At 57.1% G+C, this 13,881-nt stretch overlaps 1 protein-coding gene across 6 annotated transcripts in view; it reads left to right on the top strand.

Annotated features, from left to right (window-relative positions):
- DLGAP4 (DLG associated protein 4) overlaps positions 1–13,881 on the top strand; it is a 174,943-nt gene that overhangs the window by 104,619 nt on the left and 56,443 nt on the right. For 3 of the 6 annotated variants that reach the window (XM_065032719.1, XM_065032720.1, XM_065032722.1), the window contains exons 3-6: positions 1,640–2,682; positions 4,037–4,207; positions 9,816–10,033; positions 13,087–13,201. In XM_065032719.1, the coding sequence (XP_064888791.1) occupies positions 1,640–2,682; positions 4,037–4,207; positions 9,816–10,033; positions 13,087–13,201 (1,547 nt within the window). Of the gene's footprint in view, positions 1–1,639; positions 2,683–3,275; positions 3,330–4,036; positions 4,208–9,815; positions 10,034–13,086; positions 13,202–13,881 lie in introns of those variants that run through there. The other 3 variants (XM_065032723.1, XM_065032724.1, XM_065032721.1) reach the window with 2 other exon arrangements.

Below are 13,881 nucleotides of genomic sequence, written 5' to 3'. Positions count from 1 at the left end.
CACACCAGTTCAGTTCCAGCTGCTTTTGCTGGCCAGACTGTTTGTGGGGGGACAGGGTCCTCGGGGAGACCAGAGTCAGGTTTGTGGCTGAACAGGGAGAACCCAGGAGCCCAGACTACCAGCTCTGCTTCTCACAGGGACACACTGTTATCCAACTTGTTCTCTAAGAATAACCAAATGATGGGTTTCTTTATAACAAACCCACCAGAGGCCCTGAGGGTCCAGGCACTATTTCTCCTGCCAGATCCATGTTAGGCAACATTGAATTGGCCTAGTGTTGGAAAATGGCTCTTCTGCACACAGCCCTGTCATCCGAGCTCCAAGATCAGCCCCTTTGTCTTACCAAGGAGCAGACATTCAGCTGTGTGTACATATTTTGGGGCCCTGGATTTTGCAGAAGTAGCCTGGGATGCCAGTTCTCCAGATTTTTACACCCATAAGAAGTTTTAGTGTTTGCAGCTGCCTTCAAGCTGCACTCAAACTAAAATGAAAAGGAAATAGGGCACTAAACTAAAAGGTAAAATGAAATAAGAGTTACTTTATACACTACATGATTTCACATAGGTTTTAAGCATGGAAAATCAACACATTGATTGATCAACATAAGTAATCTATATGATCATTGAAAATAAAAAAAAGTCTGTCTTTTTTCCCTGTATGACCCGATGCAGGTGAGGATCCCTCCAAGCCAAGCAGGATAGGGATGAGTGCACTGGAGAAACCTTTGGTGAGGAGCTCCCCTGCTGCACGGGGACCCCCCGTGTCCGGCTGCCCCCTCCACCGCCCCGCAGGGAGCCTGTACCCGCTGAGCAGCCTCAGCCCCTCGCTGTGCCACAGGGGGACCATAGCGGGGGACACGGCCAGGCTCAGGGGGTGACACCGCTTCCCCAGAAGCAATGCAGCAAAGCAGGACAGATCAGCTGAGCAGCAAACAGCTTCTCAGGTTAGGCTCTGAGAGTTCAGAAACACCTGTGATCTCATAGTAGCTACTGAAACGATTTCCTCTGGGGTAAAACATGCCATAAACTGGGGTGCTTATTGGAGAGGAGACATTTGACATCATATCACATTAGCACAGCTGCACACAACACATGGAGCAGGGCTGTCAGCCCCCTTCCAAGATACAGTAACCAGAAACACAAAGCATCATGTAGGAGACGGGACGCTCGGCTCCAGATTTCCCTTGGCTCAGGCAGGGCCTGAGTACAGTGTTTGACAGCAGGTTTTTCTCCAGCCCCCTGAACAAATTGGACAGAAGCAGTGATTTGTTGGAAGCGTCCCTGCTGGCCTTTGTTACACTGTCTGTGGAAGAGACTCTATTAAATAAACATGTGCAGAGACCAGACAAATAGCAGCAGCATTATTTAAGCATCCTGTGGTTGAGCACTGAGACACAGAAGCACTTAAACTGCAGCTAGAAAGAATGAATCCCTTCCCCTCCTGTACCCCCTGGTCTGACGTCCTTGCCTCTCTCCTCCTGCCATGCCATCTCCTTCCCATCCTGCTTCTGTCCTTTGTCCCTTAACCTTGGTGGCATTTGCTTTTAGAGCTGTGACAGTCCTTGCAAGGATGCCCGGGTGAGGCGTGGGCTGCCAAGGAGGTTCTCGGCAGGGTCTGAGCCTCTCTCCTCTTCCTGCAGGTGCTGGGAAGTCTGCAGGGAATCAGGGTCGGGGCTTCTGCAAGGGCTCTGCTGCACCATCCCTGAGCAATGCTCTAGGAAACACTGGGACCATGAAGGGCTTAGGAGATAACAGAAGCCGCCACCTCTCCGATAACTTGGACTCCCCTCAAGACTCTCTTTATGCCCCCCAGGACAGGAACCCTTATCTCCTCAGCCCCACCGACTCCTTCGCCATGGACCCCCGATTCCCGGCACAGAATACCCTCCATGGCGACTGCCTCCTGCCACTCAACAACCAGATCTCCAACAGCAGCACGTTCCCCCGCATCCATTACAACTCTCACTTCGAGGTCCCAGATGACAACCCTTTTCCAAGCCATGCCCAAGCCACTAAAATCAACCGCCTGCCTGCAAACCTCCTTGACCAGTTTGAGAAGCAGCTGCCCATCCACAGAGATGGCTTCAGCACCCTTCAGTTTCAGAGGAGCGATGCGAAGCACCGGAGCGAGAGCCCTGGGCGCATCCGGCACCTTGTCCACTCTGTCCAGAAGCTATTTGCCAAGTCCCAGTCTCTGGAGGGCCCCACCAAAGGCAACGTGAACAGCAAGAAGGGGGCAGATGACCCCAAGCAAAACCGGAGGAGCAAGAGCAAAGACAGAGCGAAGACCTCCGAGCCCAAGCGCAGGACCAGATCAAACATATCAGGCTGGTGGAGCTCAGATGACAACTTAGACAGCGATACCTGCAGCTACCGTAATCCCATGGGCCTCATGACACTGGGCCGGCAGCCCGACCACAGCCAGCCGAAATATTTCATGCATGCTTACAACACCATCAGCGAGCACATGCTGAAATCCTCCAAGAGCAATAATGACCTCAAGGTCACCCCTTGCACCAATATCCCCATCAACAATGACTCCAACTACATTAAAAGGGGCTCCTGGTCAACACTGACACTCAGCCATGCCCGGGAAGTATGCCAGAAGGCCTCTGCCACGATCGACAAAGCCTTGCTTAAATCCAAGTCCTGCCACCAAGACTTGGCTTACCAGTACCTGCAGGTGGGTGCAGCAGGGGGGGGTTTATTGCTTGCTTCATGCAGGGACAGTGCAGGACAGGTGACAACCTCTCAGTAGGCGCCCTGTTGCCCAGTAGACCTTCTCAAACAGCTCCAGATGGTTCAGCTGCCATCTCAAGTCCCATTTCCAGGAGAGGGCTGGGGGAGTTGAATTCACCAAGGCCCTGGGGACAGACTACCACACCTGTGGGGACACCGATGCTGATGGGGTCCAGCTCCCCACCTGCAGCGCTGCTCCAGGACCTCCCAGCCCATGTGCTGGACCACAGCAGCGTGGAGAGGAGGTGATATGCCCCCTGCAGTCTTGGCACCCTCTGCTGGGATCCCCGTTTGCTGCGGGACCCCAGCACAAACCCACTGCCCACCCAGACCCTGCAGATGCTGTGGTGGGTGGGCCCTGGGGCAGCCAGGCACAAAGCTGCCCACATGTAGCTGTTTCCACTCGGTGCCCAGGCAGATGGGTATGCCGAGGGGCCATGGCTCGTATCGCCACTGGCCAAGCACCGCTGCCATCCCACAGGCTGAAGGTCACCAGTAATAACTGATGCTTAACCCCTTATATCCACGCATCACAAGGATGTGCCGGCGTGCCCAGTAAGCCCAGCTCTGCAGAGCTTCCCTGGAGCACTGGTAGGACCCGCAGCCCTGCGGGGCATGGCTGCCTTTGCTGCTCACCTGCCCGTGGGGCAGGGCTGTGGGGCCGGGGGGGCAGCGCCAGCCACCCCACTTGCATGCTAGAAGCCTGCATGGCTAGTGCTGGTTTGAACCCCTCTGTCACTGGTCACCGTGGCGGTTTCAAAAAGTGGTGCTTGAGGAACATAAAACTGGTTGTGCCCTGGAGAGAGGAATGAAGATAAATAAGCCAGGCCTGGATGGGGGGAGAAGGGAACTGGCCTGTGTATGTGAATCTCCAGCATTCTTTTTAATGTAAAGCTGTCATGGGTTCCCCTGGCTGCGGCCAGCAGACTCAGAGGCTTTAAAGAGCAATGAATTATTGAAGCACACTCTGCTTCTAATACCTGGCTGGCCACAGCTGCAAATCAAATTTCAGAGGGACTTATTGCATCAGGAACATCATCAGAAAATAATGTTCTTGGCCTGGTTTCTTTTTCTTTGCCCCCTTCCTTTCACTGAAGTGTTAGGAAGTTAAAGAGCTGCAGTCCAAATATCCACCCCCTTTCCCCCTCTGGGTGCAGCAGCAGAGCCCAGCAGAGGCAGCCCAGGTGCTGAATGCAGCACCCCAGCCCCTCACCACCCGGGTTTGGCCATGGCCGGGGGTACGAGTCTGCCCTGCTCGCCATTCCCCACCCTTGTAATGAGCCTCCGTTTCTCGACAGCCTGACGGAGGGCTGTGGGCACAGCTGGGTGGAGTGAGCCCGGCCAGCAGCTGGGCAGCCCCACCGCTCGGCTGGGAGGACACGGGTGCCGCCCTGCTGCAGCCGAGCGAGCCCCCGCGGCGGTGGGACCAGCCCCTCAGCCCTGTGCCGACCGACGCAGGCAGCGGCCAGGTAGGGATCTTGTTTTGAGGGGAAGCTTTTGCTCAGCTCCTTCCCTGCCCTGACCCTCCTGGGACCACCAGGCGGGGTCAGCAGCCAGCACCTCCAGACCTGGAGCAGGAGCAGCCTGGGTAGGGAGCAGCTGGCAGCCGCTGTCTGCATGGCTGGAGGGGCCCTGGGGACACCAGAGTGTGACAGGCATTCTGAGAGCCAGGGCAACCCCTGCAGCCAGCAGCATCTCACCAGCAAAGCCAAGACCCCAAGCACCCAGTCCAGAAAACATGATGTTTGGAGTCCTCACAAGATGACGGGTCACAGATGCTCAGGCTGACCTTGCCCCAGGTGTGAGCCCCAGAGAGCAGGGCACAGGGCTCAGGGCAGGATGGGGCAATTGTATCCAGACACCTCCTTGGCACGGGAAGGGGACTATGCTGGCAATGGAGAAGTTACCTCTGGAGCCCGCTGCATGGAAACCATCCTTCTGCAAGGCCACACGTTCCCTGCCACCCACTCCTCCTGCTTGTGCCATGGTGAGGGACCATGTGCCTCTGCCTGGGGGAGCACACGGGCCCTGCCCCACAGTGGATGGGGCTGCTGCAGAGCAGAAGTGCCCTGTGGGTCCCTGTGCCCCTGTGCCCCCTGACATGAGGAAAGGTAGGAGTGGGATGAGGACAAACGGGAGCCCCAGCCTTCCAGGATGGAGGAAGCCCCTAAGGCTGCTCAAGTCCCCCTGACCCATTTGCAGGCGCTGGGTAGTCTTGGGATTCACTAGGGACTATTGAGGGGCCATATGATATTTCCAAGATATATCCCCAGACCCAGACATTGAAGCAGAGAGTGGGCAATCACCCAGCTCCAGGTTCAGCCCTGTCCTGGCAGGGTAGAGCGTTTCTCAGGAGCAGTCCCCAAGGCCCTGTCCTTAAGGCCCCGTCCCCAGGGAGTGAGGCTGTGCTCCCTGTCACCTGTTCTGCCTTCCTCATGGGCCCCATGTATAGCTGCTGGTACAAGGGAAGAGGCTGAGGCGTCAGGACCCCAATGGCCAAGAAGCCCCTTGGAGTGAGAGATGCCCCAGACAGGGGCTGAACAGGAGGCAAAGCTGAGGGGCATTTCTGCCCCAGACACAGACTCAGACCCATGTCCATGGATAGCGAGACCACACTGAAAAGACGGGCAGTGTCAGGGCCCTTAGGGGATAGTGTCGTATCACAAGCACCATTAGCCTGGTGCATCATCCAGTTTAGCCTCCCCAACCCCATCACAGTCAGATCACACTGAAGTTTCCTTAAGCCCAGTAGCTCCCTAAATAAATTCATAATCCAGAGTGGGTGGCCCATCCAGTGACAACTACTCTGCAGATGCTTGCTGCCCTCACACCAGCCCTACAGAGCTCCCATGGGGCAGGAAACCCAGCCCAGGTCCTTCCCGAAGGGTGCCTTGCCAAAAGGACAGGTGGGGCCCGTAGGCAGCCTGGGCTCCAGCGTTCTTTCTTGAGAACGTGCCTGAGACCACACACAGCCCTCAGGACACCATGAGGGATGCGGCGCTGGAGGGAGCGGTGGTGAACGCGCATCGGGCTCAGTGTGTGCGTTGGAGCCTGGCTGCATGGCGCGTGCATCCCTGCACACCGCGGTGCCTTCGTGTGTGTGCATGTCTGTGTGTGCCGGGGCTGGGCTGCATGTCAGAGCTGGCACTGGTGCGAATGGAAATCCTGTTTGCTCTGCAAGCCTGTCTTCCTCCAGACCTCACCGAAGCAATGGGAGCAGTGTAGCTCTTTCACCCCTGCCTAGAACCCAGGATTGGAGTTTCCTCCTTCCCCACCCTGTTCCCTCTGTTAATGCTCCAGGTGACTGGGGAATGCCCCAGATAGAATTAAGGTAGGAGGAAACCTCTGTGTGGCCCCTTCTTTCCTTTTCCCTCCACGCTCAGCTCATGACAGAGCAGAAGAGACAGAAGGCACTGCTTCTTTGCAACGTGCAGGATTGTGGCAGGTTGGTGCCAGTGGAGCCCAGCTCCCAGGGACAGGCATGCGCCTGGATCCCACATGTCTGCACCACAGAGCACCACACGAACCGAGCCTGGGCAAAGAAGAGGATCCGCATCCTGAAGCCTGGCAGAGCATCTCTGCCATCCACTCCTCCCCTCCTGTGCAGCCACTGGGCAGGGTGGATCCCCAAGTTCTCTGTGCCAGCAGCCACCCACTCAACCTGGGCATCCTCTTGCTCCCACCTCTTTCACACCAATCAAACCACCATGGGCAGAACCAAGCCTATATCTGGGAGAGCAGCACAAAGAGCAGCAAAGCTCACACAGCCTTTGAGGAGCCTCCTGATCTTCCCTGTGCCAGCCCAGGTGCAACACAAGGCAGGCCTCATTTCCACTTTCTGTAATACAAAGGGTCTCTCAGCTGCTAGGGTCTCAGCTGCCAGGAAAGTTACTGCCATCGAGGTGCTGCACTGGCCACTGTTGAGGACTGTCCCCTGATAACAGGAGGTGCTCCTGGCTCTTCAGCCCCATCACAGAGCTTCAGAGACTGTGGGACAGGCTCCTCACATCCTCAGGTGCCTAAAGGTGCAGAGAAGCATCCTGGAGGATCCTGAACAGCGCCTCAAGTACCTGCATTGCTTTCGAAGACCCCAAGGGCACTTACTTGTCTTTTCAGGTGTGGCACTTTTGACACACTTGTCCTGCCTTCTGTCCCACAGGAGCAAGAGCCATGGGAGTCCCTGTGGATTTTGTATGCAGCCAGAGGCAGGACACGCTTCCGGCTGGGGCACCAGATTTGAAGGGTGTCCTGCCAAACATCTTCCTTCCCTTGATCCTGCTAAACTGGAATGTGGAGCACCTTGTGAGCACCTTTGTTTCTTGCTGCCTTGCCAAGGCACAAAGTAGAGGAAGGGAAAGGAGAAATAAGGCATCTCAGTTAAGACCAGTGGGCTGCTGTAATGTGACAGAAAACTGGTGGAGGCTGTCCCTAGGAAAGGGACAGGGTCTGTACAGGGCAGGCAGTGCTGAGGGACGCTTGGCTCATGCTCCTGTAGACAAGCTGCCCCAGCAGAGACAAACTGAAAACACTGTATTTGTGATGCTTTGCCTGTAGCTGGGAGTGTCCAAGGCCAGGAGACAGATGCACAAGCCCAGGCAGAGCTAAGCAGCCTGCACCCTTGCCCTCCAGCAGCAGCAGAGCAGCCACAAGAGCCGGGGCTCTGAGTGCTCCCTCTGCCCTTGGGCTTGCTGGGCTGAGTCCAGCACCTCTCACTGCCCCACAAAATGCAGCACTTGCCACTGCATAGGGGATGTCTGTGCAGTCCCCTGGCCCCTGTTTGGTCTGCCTGGCTGCTGGCAAGCTCTCGCCTCCTTCTCCAAGGGCTGCAGACACCAGCTCTGTCTGCCCCTCGCCCCAGCCCCGCGCTGGCCCAGGACCCTTTCAGGCAGGCAGCTGTGACGCTTCCTGAGGAGAAGGCAGGCAGCAAAATGCAGTCTCAAGTCAGACCTGATGCCAAGGCAATGGGTATAAAAGTGCTTTTCAGGGCTTATGTCTCCTTTAGGAAAGGTCAGAGGCAGCCACCTCAGTGACCTGTGGGATGACAGGACTCAGATGGAGCCAGCAAGGTCCCTCCAGGGCCACCCAGTGCAGGCAGATGGGCTGGGGCAGAGGGGGCACTCACACCCAGCAGAGAAAGGGCTCTCTGCTCTTCCTTGTGCAGGAACCTGCCAGAAAACAACCAGTAGCTCCTGAGCCAGGCAGCCTTGCAAGCAGCCAGCCCGAAAGCCATTGCCAAGCATAAAGCTTGCAGGAGGCAGAGTGGAAAGACCTGGGAAAACCTGCAGCAACAGTGGGTCCAGGGAGGCCTGGCCAGGTTTATGTCTCACGTGTGAGACCTGCTCCACATCAGTCACCCACCTGGATCTCACAACAGGCAACGCCTGTCTCTGACTTTCTGTTCTGTGTCCCCCAGCAATACGGGTCCTGGCTTATGGGCGCACGTCATGACAGGAGCCCCATCACCAGAGCGGTCCCACAGGCTGTCTGGGTTCTGCTCCACATAGCGCTGGGGTCACCCCTTGCCTTCTGAACACACACAGCGAACAGCAGGCTGGCAGGACATGGGCTGGACCCTGGCTCCTGTGGGAGAATAAAGCCCTGGGAGTAAGCTAAGCTGATGCATGTGGATTGAGTCTGCACCTGGCACAGCCCGGTCCCTCTCAGGAGAACAAGAAGTCACCAGCTGCAGATTTGAAGCTCATCTGAAGGTGTTGCACCCCAGCAGCAGCAGATACCACCCTCAGGCTGGCTCTGGCTCCCACAGAACGTGCCTGCTGTGAACAAGGAGGGGAACCAGAACCATGCAGCACTTAATGGTTCTGGCTCATCGCAGGGAGCTGCAACACAGCTCTGTGTATCCCCAAAGCACTGGTTAGTCCCACCGTGTCCTGGGCAGCTGGGCAAATCCAACAGCTCCATCCAGCGGAGTCACCATGGATGCTCTTGGCAGCACGAGCTGCGCTCAGCACAAGACCCTTTGCTGCTCCCCAACCAGCCTGATTCCCACAGCAGACTGGGGAGCCTCAGGCCGTCCCAGTGCCTACATGGTTTGCACATTGCTGCATTCCTCACATCTACCCCTGCTTCTCCTTGACCACTTCTCCTCAGATCAAGGGTGGGTCACAGGCCAGCTACAAACCAAGCCAGCCACCAAACCAAGGCTTTCTCCTGGCAACCCATGTTGCCCCATTTTTCACCTGGCCTGTCCCACACCATGTGTGGCTGTTGTCCTGATCAGTCCTGGGCTGATGGCTGGCTCTGCTGCTGGCCGAGCACGTTGGCTCTGCCTCCGATCACCTACACAAACCCTTCACAGGCTGGGCAGGCTGTGGTGTTGGTTACTTCAGTTGCTCAGTGCTTCAGTAGAAACATCAGCTTGCCAATCTCTAATGAGGGAATGAGACACAATGTGTGCTTTAAATTAATCACAGAGTTGTTATCTCAGCGAAGTCAGAAGTGTTTTTCTTGCACAAGATGCTACGCATCTCTGTGCAGAGAGGCCAGCACAAGGTCTGTGTGCCCAAGCTGCTCTAGAGGGACTTGTGAGGGTCTGGCTTGGCTTCAGAAATTAATTTCAGCCACTTAGAGTGACATTCAACTCAGAAACCTTAAAGGGTATTGGACCTAGTGACGGTCTGGGCTCAGATCCATAGGTCTGGTCTACAACAGCTCTTAATTGCCCTGACCTGAGAAACATATGCACTTTACATTAAATGAGTGTGGGCTCTGTGTTGAACAAGTGTGTGCCACGCCTGTCCCAATGCCCAGTGCAAACCCGGTGAGATTCTTCCCTCCCCGTTATGTCTGGCATTGTGCAGCTTGTATCGACTGTGTAAGCATGGTCCGGTGTGAAGGTGGTCTGCAGTGGTGCTGGGGCAAATGGCTGCGGGTAGATGTGCTAAAACAGGCAATCACACGCAAGGCTGCCTGGCATGAACTGGTAAGGGAGGGTCAGAAAGGAATTGCATTGCCCATTCCATCCACACTCCAGCTGAGGGTTCAACAGTTGTCCTTGCCACTAGTCCCCCAAGTCCTCATGACCCCTGACATCTGTTCATGCTCCCCTTACTCTTGCAGGTGCCTCAGGGGGAGTGGAACAACACGCTGTCTCGGGACAAAGACAGTGAGATCCCGTGCCGGCGCATGCGGAGCGGGAGTTACATCAAAGCCATGGGGGATGATGATAGTGAAGACTCAGAAACCAGCCCCAAACCATCCCCGAAAACCGCAGCTCGGAGGCAGAGTTACCTCAAGGCCACCCAACAGTCCCTGAGTGAGCAGAGCACCACCCAAAGGTAACACTGGAGCTCCTCCAGGAGCTCTCCACAAGTTCCCAGGGGCCACCACAGGACAGTCCTTGGGGTCCAGCCAGCAGCACCCACATGAAAACCCCACCTGGGGAACAGAGCCCAGCAGGGTTCTTGCAGACCAGCTCAGACTGCCCATGGAGCAGGCAGATGAGCAGAGAAGCAGGACAGAAGAAGATATGGCAGAGGAACGGAGAGATCTTTCCATCCTGGTGGCTCCAAATAGCCCTGGTGTTAGTAGCCTGCGCCAGGTCCCTGTCCTCCCAGTGCTGGTGAGGGCACCTCTTTGATGGAGCTGTGTGGATTTCCCCTCTAAGCATCCACTCCTCTGAGATCCCAGCCCCATGATGCTATTTAGATGTGGGAGATGCTCATGGCTGAGGACACTTGGCATGCAGCCCACAGGCTGCTGGGACTGTGCCATCTGCTTTGTTCACAGGTGTCCCAGGGACTCTGGGACCAGCCAGAAAGTGTTGGCACATTAGGCTGGATGATACCCTGAGGCTAGGAGAGTTAAAAGGTCTGGGATCAGGTATTGAGGGAAGAAGGCCCACCGTGGCTCCAGCCAGATAGATGGCAGAGCAAGGCAAACACAGCAAAAGCTTTCTGGGCAAGAGGCTGGTCCTGGAAGGACAGGGTCTGTGTGGACCACCTTACAGGAGGTGACACTGTGCAGTGTCCTCACCAGCTGCTCTGCTTTCCGGGACAAGGCACCCAGGGGCTGTAAAAGGCTGACAGTGTTTTGGACTCTGTGGCTCAGGCGCAGCACAAAGGGGCAGGAGGAGGCAGGAGCCACTGCGGATGAACTGCTGACGTTCAGCAGAGCCAGAAGGAAGTGAGTGTGCAGCAGACAGTGTGGAGACCACTCATGGTGGCTTCAGACCAAAGACCAGATGCTGTTTTCTACTGAGGGACAGTGACAAAATTAACTGTGGGGAGCCCTGGAAATGCTGGCTCTGAATCCATCCTTGTTCCCTGCCTTTGCATCCACTTCAGGGGGAGTAAAGTTGGGTCCAGGCATCTCTGATGCAAAATACCCAAGCTGGGAGGCTGACGTTGGTCTGGTCTTGGGCTCATTGTCCATCCAGGTCACCTCCATCAGGCTATGACCGCACCGGGGCTGCCGGGGTCCATGGGAGCCCAAGGACAGGCAGCTCTGAGGACGGGAGGGTGTTCGAGCGGGGGCAGAGCCGGCCGAGCTGCGCGGGCAGGGGGGTCTGGGCAGCGCGGGGCTGGGCGCGGCCGTGGCGGCGAGAGCTCGGTCCCCAGCGGGGGTCGCTGGCGGGAAGGGGCTCGCAGCTCCAGCGGGGACGCGGGGCGGCCGCAGCCTGAGCACGGCCGCCATCTGCCGACCGGCCCTGCGCTTCGCCCCCGCACCAGGAAGCTTAGGGGACACGTTTGGGTGCCGCGGAGCCTCCCTGGGGTTCCCGCCAGCCCGGCACAGCCCCGGGACAGCAGTGGCGCACTGTGCCCTGGCACAGCCCTGTGCCACCCCTCGCCAAGGTCCTCGGTCTGCTTGGCCGGACCCGTGGTGTGGGACAGGAGGGACAGGAGGGACTGCAGGGAGAGCTGCAGCCTGAGCCAGAGGCAGGCACAGAGGAGTGAGACAGGATCCGTCCCTGTGAAAGGGTCCCTGCCCTTCCAAAGGCTGTTGCCTGCCCTGTGACTCTCTTTCCCCACAGACAGGTGTGAGGGTGATCAGGGTGAAGCCCAGTGGGGTGGGCACAGGGAGGCTGGCAGGGCCACGGCCTGCCCCAGGACACAACCGACTCACACCATGGGTGCACGGTGAGCTCACGTAGCAAACCCACTCAGGCTGAGGGAACCAAGGCAATCGACACAGCCCAGGACTTGGGGTGCAACGCTGTACTTGGCTGCTCAGCTGTCCTCATCACATCCTGCAATGGAGATTCAGGAGGTGCCACGGTCCTTCCTGGAGGTCAACACTCTGCACAGGGTTCCTGCCCAGCTGGGATGCTCTCTGCCCTCAGCTTCACTGTCCCCTGGGCTGGTGAAGGACAGACCTCTGCGCCCATGGCCCTGCTGGATGCCTGGGAAGCGGCACCTCAAGGGTCCTCTGCAGGAATTGTGTGCGATTCAAGAGGGAGAGTCCCCACAGCTCGCCTGGGCTGATGTGGCTAATCGTGTACTGAACCATGCCCCACCTCATCTGTGACAAGGACTCCTTCACACAGGGTCTCATGGTGGAATGGAAGAATGGGGCCACCCCACCTTTCCTACATCCCTCCTCTTCCTCCCACATCCTTCCCATCGTTCCCACATCTTTCCCAGCCCCTGTGCACCTGGGTGTCAGCAGAGACCGTGGCTCTGGTCTTGGCTGGGTCAGGCTCAGTGACAGCCCTGCTCTTCTCCTGCTGCGGAGGCTGCTGCTGGAAATACCAGCCGTCTCCCACTCCTGCAGCACTGTCATTCAGGTTTGGGTCTGCCTTAACTTCTTCCAGATAAACTCTTGGGTTCTTCTACACAAATAATAATAATTAAAAAATCCTGCAGATGTTTCCAGTTGCCAAGTCCACAAAATACCATTTAAAAGTCATTTTTCACCCCACACCTCACCCCTTTCCCACCAGTCCAGATGGTGAATAGAGTGTTTCCCTGATCCCAGACCCCAGCATCAGCCTGTGCAAGAGCTGGTCTGTCACCAAGGCTGTGCCTCTGACAGCTGGTGTGGATCCCTTGTCCTCACTGGGGTTCAGCTGGACTAACCTGGAAACTGCACTGTATTCCTGGGGGCAGCAGGACCCGAGATCTTGTCCCCTCACCTTCCCCTGCACCCCACAAACCTTCACCCATGTGCCAGACTTGGTTGCTCAGGCCAGGGGCCAGCAAGGTGAGAAAAAGCAGCAACAGGGGCCGAGTGGCGGACTTGGTGCCCAGCACCGTCTCCATGCTGTCACATGTGCCGGTGCCTGGCAGGGGTGCCGCAGGCAGGGGTGGTCTGGCAGGGCGGCAGCTCCAGCACAGCCCCCCGTGCCGTGGGGACACCCCTCACCCCTCACACCCTCTCTCTCTGCTGGCAGGAGCCTGGACCGCCTGGACTCTGTCGAGATCCTCCTACCTCCAAAGTTCCCAACCTGGGAGGAAGAATACAATCAGATCTCCGAGAGTGTCAACGAGTCGAGTTGCATCAACCAGGTGAGCCGGGGGAGTGCTGAGCCCCGCAGCACCAGCATGGCCCAGGGAGAAAGGAGGCCTGCTGAGGGGAGGGAGGAACATCTTTTTCCCACTTCAAAATAAGACTCTGACGGTGCTCCAGGAATTGCACATGCTCTTCTCTGGCAGCTTTACCAAAGTCTCAAGACCAGCTCCTTAATTCTGATTCATGTGAGACCCCCGTTCCTCTGGCTTTGCCTTCTCTCCGCACTGCTGGTGCAGCTGGAGTCTCTGTGCCAGGGCAGGGGTATGGTGGCCCAGAGCGATGCGTCACAGTGATGGGTGAAACTCAGGGTTGCTCTGAGAACAAGACCCCACTGTGTCACCACCCAGAAGCCACCCGCAAGGCTGCTCGCTCCTGTTGCAAGCTCCTCACACCCACTGGGTGGGTACAGAGCCCGGGCCAACCGCACCTGTGGTGATGGTGGCTTCCAGCCTGGGACCCTGCAGAAGGTCACTGGGGACAGTAACCCTGCTTAGCTCTGAGGACTTTGTCCCTCATGCAGCAGACTGGACCCAAGAACAAGGTGACTGGAATTCAGGAGACTGTCCTGGCATCTAGCTGGGGATGTCTCCCTTGGATCATCCTCATCCCCAAGGGAAGGGTAAAGCCAAGGATGCCAGTGAGGTGCTGATGGTGGGTGCAAAACCCCTACCACAGC

Source organism: Columba livia, chromosome 16 (assembly GCF_036013475.1).
Source record: "Columba livia isolate bColLiv1 breed racing homer chromosome 16, bColLiv1.pat.W.v2, whole genome shotgun sequence".
NCBI classification, from domain to species: Eukaryota; Metazoa; Chordata; class Aves; order Columbiformes; family Columbidae; genus Columba; species Columba livia.
Note: the sequence above shows the minus strand (reverse complement) of the source record. Positions and strands in the feature narration are given on the sequence as shown.